Source organism: Chionomys nivalis, chromosome 2 (assembly GCF_950005125.1).
Source record: "Chionomys nivalis chromosome 2, mChiNiv1.1, whole genome shotgun sequence".
NCBI classification, from domain to species: domain Eukaryota; kingdom Metazoa; phylum Chordata; class Mammalia; order Rodentia; family Cricetidae; genus Chionomys; species Chionomys nivalis.
This window is the reverse complement of record NC_080087.1, coordinates 82304283-82323223: the sequence shown is the minus strand read 5'-3', so window position 1 is coordinate 82323223 and position 18941 is coordinate 82304283. Positions and strand designations below refer to the sequence as shown.

Sequence of the window (18941 nt, the reverse complement as noted above, 5' to 3'; positions counted from 1 at the left end):
ACCTGAGGGCTCATCTGAGACAATAGCATTTAGTACCAAGAGATGCCTTCTAATCCCAGAGTGGAAGAAGAGGTGAAGAGAGGGGGTACTGCTCTTTCTCCTCTCAGGGGCCTTTTCCCTCTTAGGAGTGACCCCTTCACAAATTCTAACATTCCCCCAAAATTCCCTAAGGGAATCCCGGTCACCCCAGTTTCCCCTTCCATCCCAGGAGGCTCTACAGTCCCCTCCCTTGGTGTCTAAGAAACAGGTGTCTTTTCCTCCCGGGGCCAGTTTTGTTCCACTGGAAACGTTCGCCCCCTGCCGGCCACACGGCGGAACTGCAGGGACTGTCGGCCCGCACCGACAAAGAGGCATCAGAACCGCATCAGAGCCGAGTTAAGGGTTGCTAAATTCCTGATTTTTTAACGTTTATTTAGCTCTTGGATGTTCATCAGCCTAGGAGTCTGAGTATTCAAGCGTAAAGATTCCATATCCCTGGCTCAAAGGTCAACGAAAGAAAGCTAACTTTTCTTGAAGCCAGGACTCCGTGAGGTCGTCTGTGGTGCGGATTTCAAACACCTGGGTAGAGAGAAAGAGGTCTCAGCATTATGATCCAGTGAGGCTTCCTGACCCCTCGGACTAAGGAGCCCAGATCCAAGCCCTCCTCCTTCAATCCCAGGCGTCCAGACCTCCATGTGCCTCCTCCCTCAGACCCTGGAGTCCAAGCCCAGCTCTTCCCTCAGATCTGAGGATCCAGGCCCAACCCTCCTCTCTCAGATCCAGGGGTCTGCTCCACAGTCCCAGGGGTTCAACTCCTGGCTTCCTTCCCCACACCCCAGGGTCACCCAGCCTCTCCAGAGCTGGGGCTCCCTCTGGACCTTCGTAAGCTCCGCCGTCTGCACCAGTCTGTTTTTGCTGCCCGCGTACATCATCTGTTGTTCAGGCTTGCAGCCTGTGTGGAGAAGAGAAGAACGGGTGTGGCTGGGGGCACGACTCCGGGTTGGTAGAACTCTAGCGGTCATGTAGACACTGCAGTTTAAGGAGGATTGTAGCAGGACCCTGAAGGCTGTACTCAGGGTTTCTAGATTTGTTTAGGAGCTTCAGGTTACAGAGAAGGTGTCTGGGAGAAGGAAGATTCAGGTCTCTGGTGGGGACTTCCTGGTAACATGAACAAGAACGTGTGCACTCTTGACGAACCTAAGTACCTACCTCCACTTCACGGCTCCTACATACAACGTACCCCACACATATACATGATTACACGTTTTTTTCTTAGACAGGGTCTCTCTAGCCCAGACTGGCCTTGAACTCACTGTATAGACAGGACTGGCCTTGAATTCACAAAGATCTGCTTGCCCCTGCTTCCTGGGTGCCAGAGCTAAGGGCTTGAGTCATTGAGTCACCGTGCCTGCCCCGTCTGTTGTTCAGATAAGGTTTCACTCTGTAGCCCAGGCTAGCCTGGGACTCACGCTCCTTCAAGCCTCAGCCTCCCAAGGGCTGAGACTATGGGCAGAACACAGCTATGTCTGGCTACAGTACCTTCAGGGTACTTTTTTTGGAAGGGGGTTGTTTTGTGTTTGTTTGTTTGAAACAGGGTCTCTCTCTATAGCCCTGACTGTCCTGGAACTTACTATGCATACCAGGCTGGTCTCAAATTCACAGTCTGTGTGCTAGCATTAAAGGCATGCACCAACATACCTGGCTACAATTATACCCTTGTGTTCATTTTTTTTTTTTTTTTTGATGGTGCTGGGAATAGAACTCAGGGCTTGCAGCATACTGGGCTGGTGTTCTACCCATATCCATACTCATAGGTGCCTATACCCGCTTACATACACCTCCATAGCCATACACACACCCGCATGCACACACGCACGCACTGCTCCTCGGCATCTAAGACCCTTTCCTCAGGACAGTTAGAGCCGTGTCTCACCCACGGGGCTGGAGAAGATGAAGCACAGAGGGTAAGACACCCTGCCATCGGCATGCACGTACTTGTAGCTGTAAACCACGAACCTACGGCAGAGAAAGGAAAGGCACGCTAGGACCCAGGAAGCAGTCCAATCGCTGCTCTTTGAGTTCATGTCCTTGGATCCAGAGCTGGTCATGGCAGCACCCACTGTAATCCCAGCACTTGCAAGGGATACAGGAGGAGCTGAAGCTGAGTTAACCTCAGCTACACAGTGAGTTTGAGGCCAGCCTGGACTTCATCAGTTCCTGTCTCAACTACTTTAAAAAATGTAATTTAGCTGGGCAGTGGTGGTACATGCCTTTAATCCCAGCACTCGGGAGCAGAGGCAGACGGATCTCTGTTATTTCAAGGCCAACCTGGTCTACAGAGTGAGTTCTAGGACTGGCTCCAAAGCTACAGAGAAACCCTGTTTCGAAAAAACAAAAAGAAAAAAAAAAACGTAAATTAATGTTGAGCATTCTCAGCCACGGGGATATTCACTTGGAACGCGGATGCTCAGAGAGATGCCCTGGAACATGCGTGTGATGTGAGACTCGTGTTGGGTCCCATGCTTCCCTATCCCAGCAATGGGACCTGAGGGCACAGCAATCACAAGGAGATGCTGAGAGCTGATGCCTGACCCAGGAGGTGGAACTGGATGTGAGTCAAGATGCTAAGCACCACCGTCCAACGGGTCAGATTTCACACAAAAGACAAAGTCTAAGCTAAAACTCGGAAGAACATCAGCATTGAACCTCCCAGGGGTGAGGCCCAGTTCTGGGCCCTGGGTCTTTGCAGTTATCAAAGGTCCCTGAGTCTGGGAATGAGGTCCAAAACTGGAGAGACCAAAATAGAATTGAGTCGAGATGAAAGATATGGACAGACCAGTTTGAGTCAGGCACAGTGGCATAGGCCTGTGGTACCAGCACTCAGGAGGCTGAACCTGGCGTAGGCCTGTGGTACCAGCACTCAGGAGGCTGAACCTGGCCATTGCCTGTAGTACCAGCACTCAGGAGGCTGAGTAAGAAATAGATGGAAATCAGAGAGGGCAGGGTGCATTTGGGAGGTGGACTCAAGACCTGGAATTCATTTATTTATTATGTATACCATTTTCTGCCTGTATGCATGCCTGTGTACCTGAAGAGGGCACCAGATCTCATTAAAGTGGGCTGTGAGCCATCATGTGGTAGCTGGGAATTGAACTCAGGACCTCTGGAAGGGTAGCCAGTGCTCTTAACCTCAGAGCCATCTCTCCAGCCCAGACCTGGAATTTAAAGCTGTCCTTGACTATATAATGAGTTCAAGGCCAACCTGGGATACCTGAGACCATTTTTCAAAGGAACAGCAAGAGGGGCTGGAGAAATGACTCTATGGTTGAGTACTTTTTTTGTCCTTGCACAGGACAGAAGATGAGTTCCCAGGACCCATACCAAGTGGTTCACATACACACATATACATAAATAATAAATTTTAAAAAAATTTTTTTTGTTTCTTGAGACAGTCTTTCTCTGTGTAACAATCCTGACTGTGCTGGAACTCACTCTGTATGTAGGTCAGGCTGGCCTCAGATTCACTGAGATCCACCTGCCTCTGCCTCCTGAGTGCTGGGGTTAAAAGTGGGCACCATCAGCACCTGGCAAATTGCTGGAGATATGTCCCAGCAGTTAACAATTTTTGCCCTTACAGAGGACTAGGTTCAGTTCCCAGCACCCACAAGGTGGCTCCCGACACTCTGTTCTAGGGCATCCAAAGCCCTTTTCTGGTCTCTGAGTACATGTAGTGCACAGACACACATGCATGCAGAACGCCCATACACATAAATACAAAAATATTTCTGAGACAAGAGTCACTATCTAGCTCTGACTGTCCTGGAACTTGCTCTGTAGACCAGGCTGGCCTCTGACTCACAGATATCCTCCTGCCTCTGCCTCTCAAGTGTGGGATTACATGTGCTGTGCCACCAAACCTCGCCTTAAATATTTTTTAATTTTTAAAATGTCCTCCTGGTTTGTTTACCCTTTAAAATCTATTAGCATAAGGACTGGAAAGATGGCTCAGAAGTTAAGAGCACTTGCTGCTCTTTCAAAGACCTAGGTTCCATTCCCAGTACCCACACGGTGGCTCACAACTAAGTCCAGGAGATCCTATGTTGTCTTCTGATATCTATGGGCACCAGGCACACATATTGTACATAGACATAACTACAGTCAAAATACTCATGTACATAAAACAAAATAAATAGATCCTTATCATACTAGCGTAAAATTCTGTAATAAAATATTACCAAACCAACAAAAATTTCTAGACTATGACTTTTTGGCTTCAAACTCAGAGATCCTGAGCACATAGACAGAACTGGAGCCCCATGGCTCCCCAATCTGTAGGTCTTTTATCACTCCCTACCCATAGTCCTCCACACCACCCCTTCCCCCAGGATTCCTACCTGGGTTGTCTCTCTGGCAACTCAGATCTAAGTTCCTCTGGAGAAATGTTCTGAGAGAGAGAACAAATGACCATCGTTCAGTTAGAGAAAGAGAGAAAGGGAGAGAGGGAGGGAGGGAGGGAGGGAACAAATAACCATCATTCAGTTCATTAAATGAGCACTTGAAATGTGTGATCATTGTTCTAAGAAGCGAAGCATGTGTAGATTCATTGAGTTTTCTCAGAACCATATGGGGAGGTCTTATTATACCCACTTGCCAGCTACAGAAACTGAGGCACACCAATGTCAAGGGACTTGCTCCACATTGCACAAGACAGTAAATGCCAGAGTTCCGATTTGAATCAGTGTTCCCATGGTAACCACTCCACTCTACTTCCCTTCAGGGGGCCCAAGGAAGCCCAGCTCCTCCTGGTCAATACCCTCCCTTGCCAAGAGCCTCAACCCCAGAAAGAAGGAAGGAAGGAAGGCTAATGCGGACAGCGAGGCCACAAAATGGAAGGCTTATCCAGTTATACAGGGTTGTTGGTGGCTTTTAGCTACCTTATCTAGAACGGAAGCCCTAGGTGCTGGCTAGTTTTATGCCACCTTGACATCTGAGGGGAGAAAACGCAATTGAGAAATTGTGTCTATTAGAAGGGCTGTAGACAAGCCTGTAAGACACTTTCTTTAGTGATACAGGAAGACTCAGACCATTGTGGGTTGGGCCACTCCCTGGGCTGCTGGTCCTGGGTTCTATAATAAAGCAGGCTGAGCAAGCCATGGGAAACAAACAGCTCCCTCCATGGCCTCCACCTCAGCTCCTGCCTCCAGGTTCCTGTCTGCTTTGAGTTCTTGCCCTGACTTTCATCAGTCGGACTGTGATTCAGGATATGCAAGCCAAATAACCCCTTTCTCCCCAGTTCATGTGGGTCATGGCGGCACAGCAATAGTTAACCATAGCTGAAATACCCGGCTATTTTTTTTTTTTTAAGGCAGGGGTAAGGCTTGAACTCACTATGAAGGATCAGGTTGACTTCCAACACAGAGAGATCTGCCTGTCTCTGCCTTTTGAGTTCTGGGATTAAAAAACAGAGCCACTGTGCCCAACCTTTGTTTGACCTTTTGATACAGGGCCTCTTGCCGCCCAGGCTAGCCTCCAGTTAATGTTGTGGCCCTCCCATCTCCATCTCTAGAGCACAGGCATTACAAGCATGTGTCATTGTACCTTGTTATGAGGTACCCAGGGAGCAGTCTACCAGCTCTGTCCCCAGACCTCTCACTGTTTCAGGGGTCCCACATCCCGGCCCTAACCTGGAATTCTTCCTCCAGCACCACCATCTGCCGGTCTTTGTCCACTTTCACTGGAGAGGGATAGAACACAGGTTACAGGTCCCTCCCATCCCAGGGGGCACTAGCCCAGCCCTCCCTCCCTGTCACCCCTGCCCCACCCTTCCATAGGGCAGAAGTCACTGACTTATGATGGCTGCATTGTCGGTCTCTTTTCGGAAGCGGAATTTCCTCAGCTTTTCTTTTAACTCCGGGTCCACTTCACACACCACCAGGGAGTCCGACTGCCAATGGGACAGGGAGGAGTTGAATTGGTTTGGCCTCTAGCCTGGCTCCTTTCCTGACTCAGTTTCCTCATAAACCATGGAAGAAGCTGAAGCTAGCCCATGTGAGAGGACTTTGGCAAACACCTCAGTGGGTGCCAGTCACTGGGACACACGACTCAGCTCCGGGGTATACACAGAGGGCAGGTTCTGCCTTCCTGCTAGGTTCTCGTGGATTAGTCCAGAAAACCCAAGGATCGCTTGCTTGGGGCCAAAATAGAACCACCACCTCTCTGCCCTAGCTAGATCCTTTGCCTCAGCTGGGTACCTTCCTTCCCTGCCAGTGACCTTCATCCTCAGCTGACCTTCATCCAGGCACCCTCCTTGCCCCAGTCCACCCTAAACAGCAGGCCCAAGCCCTTCCTTGCCACCCAGGCCCTCTGACCATGGCTTTTCTGTCCTCAGGCCTCCTCTCAGTTCCGCTGTCTTCTATGGGTGGGGACCCAGGCTGAGGGGCGGACTGGGAAGGGGAGGTTTCACCTAAGACCACATCCTGTTTATGCCCAGCCTGGGACAACTGTCACAAAGGGCTCCTCCCCTTCCTTCCTTCCCTGCATCTGCCAGAACCCAGGAGGCCTTGTGGCCACTGAGGTGGAGGTTCAAATACTCACTGAGGCTTGCCCCACTGTCCGGCCCTAGCTAAGGAAACCCACCACTCTGGTCTGGGATCGCTGTGAAGATAATAGCTTCAGCTATCCCCCAGGTTGATAGACGTGCCCAATAGTTAGCAAGTCCGGTGTTGTAGAATACACCTTCAGTTCCTGCACTTAGCAGGCAGAAGCAGGAGGATCTTTGTGAGATTGAGGTCAGCCTGGTCAATATAGTGAGTTCTAGGACAGATCTTCCAGGGCTACTGTTAGAACATAGTCCAGGGATGGAGCTGCGTGAGGATTCTGAGTGCTTATGACAAACTCCAAGAAAACTAGACAGGCATCTTGTGACCTCCGTTTCTTCAAAACATGGTTTTTGTTTGTTTGCTTGTTTGTTTTTTGGTTTCTCGAGACAAAGTTTTCTGCGTAGCCCTGGCTGTCCTGGTACTCGCAAGGTAGACTAAACTGGCCTTGAACTCACAGAGATTCCCCTGCCTCTGCATCCTGAGTGCTGGGATTAAAGGTGTGTGCCACCAAGCCTGGTCAGAATTGTTCTTAGAAAGTGTTTTCATGCTCCTCCCAGGTGTAGGGGCTAGGAGTGAGTTTGCTTCAGATTACTGCTTTCTGCTTGTACTCAATTATATACCTCTATGGAAAAACATGTTTTGGGCACATGTGGCTTGTCCTTGTGATTGTATACAGTTTGAATTCATAAGAACTATATCCGTGTGACCATTTTAACCCCCAGAGTATAAATTGGCTTGGGCTCTGAATAAAGTGGGTATTACACTAGGTCTTAGTCTGCTTTTTTTTTTTTTTTTCTTTTGAGATAGGGTTTCTCTGTGTAGCCCTGGCTGTCCTGGAACTCGCTCTTTAAACCAGGCTAGCCTCAGACTCAGAGAGCCTCCTACCTCTGCCTCCCTGGCACTGGGATGAAAGGCCTGTGCCACCATGACTGGCTAGATCTCTGCCTCTTTTATCAACTTCACTCTCCAAGGTCTCAGTTTCTAGAGTGGTGACTGACTACAAAGAGAGACCCTGTCTCAAAAATAAATAAAAGTGGTATATAATGTATTTATTCCAGCACTCAGGATGGCTGCAAGTCTGAGGCCATCTGTTTGACAAGAGTGAACTCCAGGATAGGTAGAGTTACACATAGATACCAAAAGGCTGAAATAGGACCTGTGAGATGGCTCAGTGGGTAAGGGTGCTTGCTACCAAGCCTGAGGAACTAGGTTCAGTCCCTGCGACCCACGTGGGGAAGGCGAGAACCAATTCCCACAAATTATTCTCTGACCTCCACAAGTGGGATATGGCATTTTCATGTATATACAAATATAAACAAATAAAATATAATCTAATAAAAAATTTTAAAATGAGGGCTGAAGGAATGGTTCAGAGGTTCAGAGCACTGGCTGCTCTTCTGGAGGTCCTGAGTTCAATTCCCAGCACCCACATGGTGGTTCACTACCATTTATAGGGGGATCTGATGCGCTCTCTGGCATAAAGTTGTACATGCACTCATATACATAAAATAAATAAATCTTTTGAAAAAACTTAAAAACGAAAGAGTAGATACTAGTAGGGCATAGTGATGCATGCCTATAATTCCAACACTTGGGAGGTAGAAGCAGGAGAGTGGAGAATTGCAGGCCATCCTGGGCTACATAGTTCAGCTTTTTGTCAAATACACCAAAACAGAGCCAGTCCTCCCACTCTAGCCTTTGGAAGATAAAGACAGGAGATCAAGAGTTAAGGTCACTTGTGGCTACATACCAAGTCTGAGGCCAACAAGGACCACAGTGAACCCAGCCTGGACCCAGATCCTGTCTAGAGAGAGAGAGAGAGAGAGAGAGAGAGAGAGAGAGAGAGAGAATTAAAAAAACAAACAAAACAAACAAACCGAAAACAACAAGGTTCCAGAGATGGCTCACCAGCTAAGAGCAGTTAAAAACATTGGCAGCCTGGAGGTGTTGGTGCACACCTTTAATCTCAGCACTAAGGGCAGAGGCAGGAGGATCTCTGTGAGTTGAACACAGCCTGGTCTAGAGAGCAAGTTCCAGGACAGCCAGAGCAACACAGAGAGACCCTGTCTCGAGAAACCAACACCAACAAAACAAAAGAGTTACCCTTGGAGAGGATCAGGGCTTGATTCCCAGCACCTACACAGTAGTCAACTCCAGTTCCAGGGCATCCAACACCATTTTCGGACCTCTGTGGGTACCAGACACACATGTCATATACATACACACATGCAGGTAAAACACTCACACACAAAATAAAATAAATCTTAAAGAATAAAAAGGAAGAACAAGCAAAAACTTCAGAAAAATCTGATAAAACAAACAAAGGAGTGTTGAGGGGTTGTGTGTAGCTCAGCAAAGGCATGTGTTAACACACACAAGGCTTGGCTTTTTGTTCTCATGTAAACACACACACACATACATACACACGAAGTACTCATATTCCCATCCCCTTCTTGAAATGGAATAGTGGGTAATATGACCTACTTAAATGCATAAATTTTAAAAAATCAATTAATAAATCCAAGTGTTCTATAAAGAAGCTATACAAACAAAGTACTTTATGAGAAAATCATATGTATTTTAGTGAAGAAATACAGGCAAGAAAAAATATCCCTAATCCCTAGCTCCGCTTGGCTTTCTGTGCGGGCTCTCCTTTCTAACAATGGACAGACTCCACCACTGGTCCCCACTCCACCTGCCAGGCCACCTCTACAGCTACTCTCCAACCCTTCCCATAATCTGTCCCTGTCCCTTGATGACTACTCTTCCTCTGAGGTCTCGTGAAGTGTTAGTTCTTCCACTTTCAAAATGAACAGCTTCGTCTCAGCCATGTGTGGTGAGACACGTGTAATTCTCAAGAGGCTGAGGCAGGAGTATTGGCCAGCTAGGGGTATATAACAAGACACGTCTCCAAAGTCCAAAAATAAGGGGGAGGGGGGTATAGAGCAATAGTTAAGAGCACCGGCTGCTCGTCCAGAGATCTCACGTTCCATTTCCAAAACACACGTGATGCCTAAGAACTGTCTATAACTTTACTTCCAGGGGATCCAATGCCCTCTTCTGGTCTCCATGGGCACCAAGCATGCATGTGACACACAGAAAAACATGCAGGCAAAGACCTATACACATACAATAAAAACTGATCTATAAACAAACATTAATCTAGCTAACACCATAGCTCAGTTGGTGGAGTACTTGTCTAGCATGCATGCCCTGGGCACAATCCCCAGCACCATATAAACTATATAAAGTAGCACATTTAGCACTCAAGAGGAGCAGGCAGGAGGGTCTACAGTTCAAGGTCATTCTTCCTTACCTGGTGAGTTAAGAGGCCCAACTGGGCTGAGGTGTCTCAAAAATAAATAGCTGGGTTTGGTGGTGCATACCTTTCATCCAGCTACTCAGGAGCCAAAGGCAGATGGATCCTCTATGAATCTGAAGGCAGCCTGGTTTACATAGCCAAGTTCCAGGACAGCTAGGGCTACACAGTGAGACCCTGTCTCAAAACAAACAGGGTCACGGAGTTTGCTCAGCAGATTAAGGTGTGTGGTGCAAAGCCCGACCACGTAAGTTTGAACCCACACGGTAAAACAGAACTGATTCTTCTTGTTCTCTGTCACTTGTATGGCTTGGCAGCCACACCTGCTGCTGATTTTCTTCCAAACTTTCCCAAAACAATTGTCTATACTTACTGCTTTCCAATTTTCTCTTAAACTCCATGCCACAATGCTAGCTTATTTATTTATTTATTTATTTGAGACAGTTTTTTTTTTAATATTTATTTATTTATTATGTGTACAGCATTCCTTCCATGTGTGCCCTCAAGCCAGAAGGGAGCGTCAGGTCTCATTATAGATGGCTGTGAGCCACCATGTGGTTGCTGGGAATTGAACTCAGGACCTCTGGAAGAGCAGTTGGTGCTCTTAACCACTGAGCCATCTCTCCAGCCCGAGACAGGGTTTTTTTTCTAAGTAACCCTGACTGTCCTGAAGCTCACTTTTGTGAACCAGGCTGGCCTCCAACTCAGAGGTCCACCCACCTCCACTTCCTGAGTGCTGGGATTAAGATTATGCACCACCACACCTGGCTCTTAAACAATTTTTAAACTTTTTATGTGTGTGTGTTTTCCTGAAGAAGTCAGAAGAGGATGACAGATTCCCCTGGAACTGAAATTACAGTTGTTAGTCTCCATGCGGGTGCTAGGAATTGAAGCCAGGTCCTTTGGCCTAGCAGTGAATGCTCTTAACTGCTCACCTCAGAAAAATGTCTTTAAACAAAGCAAAGTTAAAAGTAGGGGGTGTGTGTGGTTAGCTTACATTTGAAAGGAGAAGTGCAACTTGTATAGTATAAGAAAAAGTCTAGGGGCTGGAGAGATGGCTCAGAGGTTGAGAGCATTGCCTGCTCTTCCAAAGGTCCTGAGTTCAATTCCCGGCAACCACATGGTGGCTCACAACCATCTGTATGGGGTCTGGTGCCCTCTTCTGGCCTGCAGGCATACACACAGACAGAATATTGTATACATAATAAATAAATAAATATTTAAAAAAAAAAAAGTCTAGGCCAGTCATGACTAGAATGAGATCCTAATTCAAAAACTCCAAATCAAGTCAACAGACGGGACTTGTGATGCCCCCTGGTATGAGAGATCCTAATTCAAAAACTCCAAATCAAGTCAACAGACGGGACTTGTGATGCCCCCGGTATGAGAGATCCTAATTCAAAAACTCCAAATCAAGTCAACAGACGGGACTTTTGATGCCCCTGGTATGAAATGGACTTTCCTTACCCTTTTCACACTCTCTCTCTCTCTCTCTTTCTCCCTCTTTCCCTCCCCTCCCCTCCCCTCCTCTCCTCTCCTATTTTTGAGACAGGGTCTCATTATATACATAGACCAGGCTGGCTTCTAATTTACAGAGAAGTCGCCCCTACCCCTCTGTCTTGTTGGGATTAAAGGCTTGCGCCACTACACCCAGTTCCTTCTACTCCTTGCTGCCACTTCACAGTCTTCGTTTAGTGTCCATTTCTTTTCTTTCTTTCTTTCTTTTTTGTTTTTTGTTTTTTTGTTTTTTTGTTTTTCGAGACAGGGTTTCTCTGTGGTTTTGGAGCCTGTCCTGGAACTAGCTCTTGTAGACCAGGCTGGTCTCGAACTCACAGAGATCCACCTGCCTCAGCCTCCCAAGTGCTGGGATTAAAGGCGTGCGCCACCACCGCCCGGCTCCATTTCTTTTTTCAAACCAAGTGTCCTCATTTTCAGAGCTCCGTCTGATCCTAGTCTTCATTCATCCCCCATACACTCTTTGGGAATGGTCACCCACTCCCAAAGCTTCAATTACCATCTCTAATGATCCTTAAATCCTGGTCTTCAGCCTGAGTTTGTGGCTGGGTGGGGCAATGGTCTTGACTTCGCTGTTGGGCGTCCGACACTGAGCTTCTTCTCTGGGACCCGATCTCCCAGAGAGCTTTGTCCTGGACCTTTCTCTTCCGCCGTGGGGCCAGCCAGTGGCAAAAGGTTAGTTCAGAGGGCCACCTAGGCGTCTCTCCCATCTCCTCCCCTCCCCAGGGTCCCTCCCAGATGCAACCCCGCCCCAACTACCCAGGTAGCTCCCTGGCGTCCCGTTCCTTCCCATCCCACCTCCCTGTGTAAGCCAGAGGCGTCGCTTCTAAACTCCAAACTCAAGACCTCCCCGATCTTGAATCCCTTCCGCATCCCCCAAGTCACTTTCAGCACAAGTGCAAACTCCCTCCAGTGGCCAAACATCTGGTCGCTGCTCTTCCTAGTACTGCCTGTCGTAAACTAGACACTCCACCCTGACTGTATTTCTTGGGTTCTCAGAACAAGCCACATTGCTGTCATTCTTCTGGAGCGCCGGCTCTTTTCTCAGTTCACCCCGATGCAGGACAATTTGTGGACGGACTAAGATCATGACAAAAGTGACGGGAGCGATCTCCATTTATTGACGGTCTCTTTTGTGCGGGGGGGGGGGGGGGTCTTCTCTTCTTTCCACTCTTAAAGGGCCCACCTCGCTCATCTGTGTCACTTTAGGCGCGGCCGATCCTCACCAGGAGCCGGAAAGCAGCATTGTCACCCCAAATGGCGAAGGCACTACACGGTACAGACCTTGGGCCGGGCGTGACCGAGAGGTGGGGAGGAGGGGGGCCTTGAACGCCAGAATGAGGAATTGTGACTCGGTTCGCCACCGCTGAGTTAGATGGCCGCGAGCCTGCCCCCTGCGGGCCCGGAGGCCCAATCGCGGGCTCCGCCAGCCTGTTGCCCGGGGCAACGCGGCGCGCGCCCCTCCCCTTCCCGGCCCTCTGCCCTCCGCCTGGGGCCTGGCCTTCTGCCCGTCACCCCCAAGTGCGACCAATCGCAGTGAGGAGAGGGCGGGCCTCCAGGCCTCGTTCCAGCCCCATCTCTCCCTTCCCGGCCAGAACCCCGCCTTTCTCGCCGCACACCTCCCACCCTTCGGGCTGTCCTCGCCGCCAGTTGGCTGGGTTCGCCGTCCGTCAATCGGGTGTGAGCTAATGCTGGCGCTCAGTGTCCCTCCGGGGCGGGGCCAGGGGCGGTGACGCACGGCGCGGTGACGCAGCGCGACGGCGGCGGCGGCGGCGGCGGTGGTGGTCGGTGCGGGAGGAGGGAGGGGAGCTCTCGGGCCGGAGAGGGGGCGACGGCGGCGAGGCGGCGGCAGTGGCGCGGGTGGCGGCGGCTGCCTGAGGAGGCGCGGGTGGCGGCGGCGGCGGCGGCGGAGGCCGAGTTGGTGAGTCTCGGGCAGGGCCGGGCCGGCGGGCGCGGGGCGGCGGCGGTCGAGGCGCGCGGCGCTCCCCTTAGGGCGACCCAGGCCGCGCGGCCGGCCCCGCCCCCTCAGGGACCGGCGTCGCTGGCTGCGGCGGGCGGCGAACTCGGGCCTCGGGAGGCCGGGGGAGCCCGGAGGACCCTTTAGGACCCCGCGCTCAGCCCACTTCTCCCCACCCGGGCCCCTTCCTCAGCTTCTCCCCCAAGTCCTCACGCCCCGGGGATAGTCCAGGGGCCGGGCGGGGATCTCTGTCTTGATCCGGCACGCATCTGCCTGGTCCTCCCGCACGGCTCCTGCGGCCTCCCCGGAGACCACCCTCAGCTTTCAACTGCCTCCTCCGGGGACCTTCCCTATGGATCCCCGCCCTTTCGTCCCTGCTCCCCCCCCCCATCCTCCTCCCGTATCGCAACACATTCCTTGATGGCTACTCCTCGTCAGTCTCCGCAGCACAGATCTCAGGCATCTCCCTCAGGAACCTCCCTGAAGCCCCCAAACAGCCCCCAGACACCCCTTCGGCATTTAGACCCCTCCCCAATCTCATCACATATTCCATCCATCTCCCTCATACTTCCTCTTCACATACCCCAGGATTTTACCCTCTCACCTTTCCTCATTCTAGAAATCTTAGAGATTTTCACTCTTATCCCTCAAATCCTTCAGAATGCCCCGGTGAACCCTACATCTTCCTTGAGAAGCTTGCGTATCCCAGAGCAATCTTCTTCAGATACTACTGAAATGCTCATCGATCCCAAAACTCACCTGGAGGACCACTCCTCTCATTGCTTCCATCTCTCATATGCATCCCACCCCCTTGTCATATCTCTTGGACCCTACTATAGATTTCCAAAATCCGACCCAGAGACCTCATGTTCTGCAAATCTTTCCCACCTTGGAATGCTCTAGACTAGATCACCTCTATGTACCCCAACTATTTTCTCCTGAACCCTCACACCTACTAATCTTGAAAGTCTTCAGAGAGCTCCTCTCATATTCCAAAAACCTGTTCCAAATCCCCTCTTATGTATCCCAGTTCCTTTCCAGTAACACACACCACATATTTAAAAAAATTGTCTAAGGACTCCAGGAAGTTCCCTCACAGCCTCTGTATTCTCTAGAACTCTTCTTGGATAACCCGAAAGTCTGAAACTGCCCCCTTGTAGCCTTAGATAGCTTTCTCAAGCTCCTCTGTACAACCCTGAAATATCCCTCTGAGATACAGCCTTCAGGATGCCCTAGCATCAGAAACCCCAGTAACCCTGAAACGGCCCTTAAAATACTACTCAGAGACCCTGACATCCCTAGGACCTTTGGATCTATTTCTTTGACTGTCTTACTAAAAGACTTTCTCCTAGCTGTCTCTTCCTCAGAGCCCCCACCCCCCCACTCTCCATAACCATCTTTAGAAAGCCTTCCACACCTACCTAATCTTCCTTCACTATGAATGAACGTCCAGAATATTTTGTGAAAAGCCTACTCTGATAACACCAGGTCTTCTCTAGGAGTCCTGTCCCACCCTATCCCCTGTGTGCTCTTTTTAACTTTACTTGAGGTTTCTCATCAAAGCCACCCCCCCATGTGGGGTGTGTGAGTGTGTGTATGTGTGTTTAAGGATCCCTCTGTCAGGACCTCTCTCAGAAGACCACTCCTTTCCCCAAGACACTCTTTAGAGAACTTTCCTCCCAAACTCTGTGTCAGTAATCTCTGATACTTTCTGGGAACCCTCCCTCAGTTTTTCCCTCTGACATTCCCAGTCTTATTTCAGGGCTCAGTTAGGTTTATCCCAATGAGGATAAATCTGTTCTCACTTTCTCTTATCCCCCCATTCTCATTCCTTTGGAATCATAGACTCATCGAGTCTCAGCCTACTTCCCCCACTATTTCTTCAGAGACCCCAGCATCCTTCAGATTCCCAGCTCCCCAATTCCTCTACTTCTGGAAATTCCAATGCTTGGAGACTCTTCTGTCAGATTGACTGACCTTCCTTCCTTCCTTCCTTCCTTCCTTCCTTCCTTCCTTCCTTCCTTCCTTCCTTCCTCCCTCCCTCCCTCCCTCCCTCCCTCCCTCCCTCCCTCATCCTCATAGGTCTCTCTCCTTTCAGACATGGAAAGATCTTTAACACTCAGAGACTTGTTGAGGACTTTGATTTCATTCCTTTCATTTTTGAAGACCCCTTACTGAAGAATTCCCTTTCCCTTCTGTCAGTGGCTCTCAAAGTATGGTTAGAACTGCAGCAGCACTGGTTGGAAAATGTGAATTCTTGGGTCTTACTCAGACAGAATCAGAAAACTTCGGAGGAGAGCCCAGCAATCTGAGTTTTTAATAAATGATCCTGTTGTTTCCAATGTATGCTCAAGTTTGAGAACCACTGCTTCTAAGAGGTTCTCTCTTTGTCTGTAAAAAGTCCTATAAGAGCCCTAAAGATATGCCTCTAAGCGCTGCTATGCATCCCTATTTTCCTGGGAATCTACTGTGTGAAGTACCCATCCTCCAGAAAGACTTCTTACCCACTTTGAAGGATCTTGGCTTCTCCACAAGGTTACCCCACCCTCTGAGTAATTACTTCAGATTCTGCCTTTGAATGGTTCCCTTTCAGCTCTTCCTCAGCACTTTCTCCTTCTACCTGCCCCTCTGGCCCACCCTAGAGCTTTTGCTGCTTTTGCTTTAAATTGCTACCTCCTTGAACACACATGTCCCACTCATCTCATTTCTCTCTCTCCATGTGGGCAACTTCAGGTCTTCTGTGTCTTAACTGCCAAGGGCCCTCCGTGCACTTCATAGAGTACCAATCACTTTCCTGCTTGTAGTTTATATTGACTTAACCCTCACTGGACAGGAAGCTAGAAGGACAGGCTGTATCTGAATGTGCCAGGTGTTCCAGGGAATTAGCGAGCGGTACACTGTCCCTGCCCCTTTCTCCCTTTCATCCATCACTCTGTTCAGTCCCCTTGTCTATCCTCCTGCCCACTGCTTCTGTTCATGGAACTTTTCTTGGCGCTGATTCTGAGCTGTCCTGTGTTCTCTTCTTGGTTAGCTTTGCTTAGTCTCCCTAAGTTTCAGATCTCTATAGTACTCTCAACTTTTTCCAAGAGAATCCATTCCTCTGTAGGGCCAAGAAAAAGAAATAGAAAAGCCCAAGATAAACTCTGTCTTTAGGGGGCTCACTGTCTAGTAGAGGGCTTGGGCAGGTGCACCACAGAGCACATGAGATGCAGATTATATGCTGTGGGGATTCAGCTATTTGGAAAGACTTCATGGAAAAAGTATTTAGGTGAGGTAGTGTTTCATGGGTATCAGGACCACAATGAGGGGCTCCTAAGCAAGGAACACAGTATAATAAACACTATGCTTTTGTTTTTATGGTGCTGGGAATTGAACTCAGGACCTGGGGTACAAAAGACAACTGGTTAATGACTGAGCTACATCTGAAGCCTCAAGAAAGCATCACTCTCACCCATAGTTTCTTCTGTATATGAGCAGAGTTGAAGGAAGCACTCTTTCATTTGCATGGTATTTTATAGCTGCACTGGAGTGACCCACAGATGTAACAGGGATTGCTGTTTACTGACTACTTATGTTTGCTAGGTACTGTTCAAGTGCCTTGTCTGTGTGGCCTCATACCCACGGGACCCTGAGGTAGATAAACTACGATTATCTTCATTTTACATATGATGAAGTAAAGGACAGGTGGGACTAATAGAAGGTCTGTGGGAACCTGCCCATTCCAAAATGATAGTGCCTTGGGTCAGAGAGTTGGATTTTCTATTCGGATAGGGGTTGGGCGTGACCCTTACGTTTCCACAGCTGAAAAAAAATGAAGGTGATAATGATATCTTACTTTATGGACTAAGTTAATGATGTAAAGTACTTAGAACAATGTCTTACACATGCTTGAGGGCTGTGAGCAGAAAGTAGTTAATGCTAGCCAAGGTAGAATCTTAGCACAAAGTAGTTTAAAAGAGATTTTGAACACCAGCAGGCATGGGAGGGAGGTGTACAGGGGAGTGGGGTGAGGGTTAATTGGCCCATATTACTGAAAAATCCAGACTGCTTATAGCTGCATCCAGAGGTTCAGATAATAATCCTGACCTTCACATTTCTCCACTAAGTCGCTTCTTCCTTAACAGGTTTCTGCTTGTGGTGACAGATACTACCCTCAGCAACCCCAGCTTTAAACTCTACCTCTTTAGCAGCCACAGTGGGAAAAAAAAAAAAAAAACTCTTAAAAGTCCCAGTTTGGAACAGTTTTTCTCCCTAGTAGTTATGAGACAGTTGATGATACTTGGCTGTGTTTGGGGTTCTGTTCTCTGCAACTGGCTCTCTTACTGAACCATATAGGATTGTGAGTCTGTCCCATGAGCTTTATGAGTACTCGTGGTTCTTCTTTTCTCTGTCCCCACCTCCACTAATCCTCTGCTCTGTGATTATTTGGGTCCAAAGAAATATAATGGCCAATATGATCCTACAGACTTTGTTTCTGGCTCTCATTAGGAGAGGCAGGAAGGAGATGAGTGGCTTGATTTGCTGGCTTCAGAACATAGAATATAATAGTCTGGATTTCTAGGGCCTAGAACTTTGGAGAGGTTTTGTTTGTTTTAGTGGAAACTGGTCAAATAGATTGTGGTTGAAAGTAGGTTATAAAACAGCAATATATGAACTATGCAAGGGTTTTTCTTTTTTTTTTTTTTTTTAAAGATTTATTTATTCATTATGTATACAGTGTTCTGCAGGTCAGAAGAGGGCACCAGATCTTACTACAGATGGTTGTGAACCACCATGTGGTTGCTGGGAATTGAACTCAGGACCTCTGGAACAGCAGGCAGTGTTCTTAACCGCTGAGCCATCTCTCCAGCCCCTGCAAGGGTTTTTCTTTTCTTTTTTTTTTTTTTTTTTTTTTTTTTTGTGTGTGTGTGTAAGGATTTTTTCTGTGTAGCCCTGGAACTCACTCTATAGATCAGACTGGACTTGAACTCAGAAATCCTCCTTCCTCTGCCTCCCAAGTGCTGGGACTAATGGTGAGCACCACCACTGCTCAGCAAACTAGAACTATGCAAGTCTTAAATATCCCTATCAGTGAGTGATCGTTAAGTAATCTATTAGATATTGGAGATATAGCTGAGAATGAAACAAAGACTTGAAACTCACAAAGTTCTTATTTTGATGGAAAAGAGCAAGTACTGCATTAAAAGGTGGCTCATTAGGTAAAGGCAGTTGCCTGGCAACCTGAGTTTGATTCCCAGAACCCATGTAAAGGTGAAAGGAGAGAGTACTGACACCACAAGTTGTCTTCTGACTTCCACATGCATGTCATGGCAATGTGTGTTCACACAGACACAAAACACCAACATTTTAAAAAGAAATATGAGTGTGATATGTACTATGAAGGAAATGAACGGGTGTAAAGGTGATCACTATAGACGGAGTGGCCAGAAATGGCCTTGTTGAAGAGGTGACAATTGAGCCTGATAAGAAGGAAAGAGGAGTGCACCGGTTGTGGGAAGAGAGACGTTGTAGACCTAGCATTGCTGCATGCAGAGGAAGGACTGCTGTAAGGTGGAGAAATATATCACAGCTG

At 48.5% G+C, this 18941-nt stretch overlaps 2 protein-coding genes across 4 annotated transcripts in view; one reads left to right on the top strand and one right to left on the bottom strand.

Annotated features, from left to right (window-relative positions):
- Positions 1-385: 385 nt before the first annotated feature.
- On the bottom strand, positions 386-11932 carry Gmfg (glia maturation factor gamma). 3 transcript variants are annotated; one of them, XM_057761914.1, is made up of 7 exons: positions 11912-11932; positions 5827-5923; positions 5664-5713; positions 4374-4423; positions 1913-1995; positions 858-931; positions 386-558 (listed from the first exon to the last, which is right to left on the bottom strand). In XM_057761914.1, the coding sequence occupies exons 1-7, from the start codon at positions 11912-11914 to the stop codon at positions 487-489; spliced, it is 429 nt and encodes a 142-aa protein (XP_057617897.1). In that variant the 5' UTR covers positions 11915-11932; the 3' UTR covers positions 386-486. The 3 variants fall into 3 exon arrangements, with proteins under 3 accessions (XP_057617897.1, XP_057617896.1, XP_057617899.1); XM_057761913.1 differs by lacking the exon at positions 11912-11932 and adding an exon at positions 6348-6411; XM_057761916.1 differs by lacking the exon at positions 11912-11932 and adding an exon at positions 6231-6347.
- A 1259-nt stretch (positions 11933-13191) lies between these two features.
- The window catches only part of Samd4b (sterile alpha motif domain containing 4B), a 41632-nt gene continuing 35882 nt past the window's right edge, over positions 13192-18941 (top strand). Inside the window, exon 1 of the mRNA XM_057755269.1 lies at positions 13192-13333. The gene's annotated coding sequence lies outside the window, so the exon portion shown is untranslated. The remainder of the gene's footprint in view (positions 13334-18941) is intronic.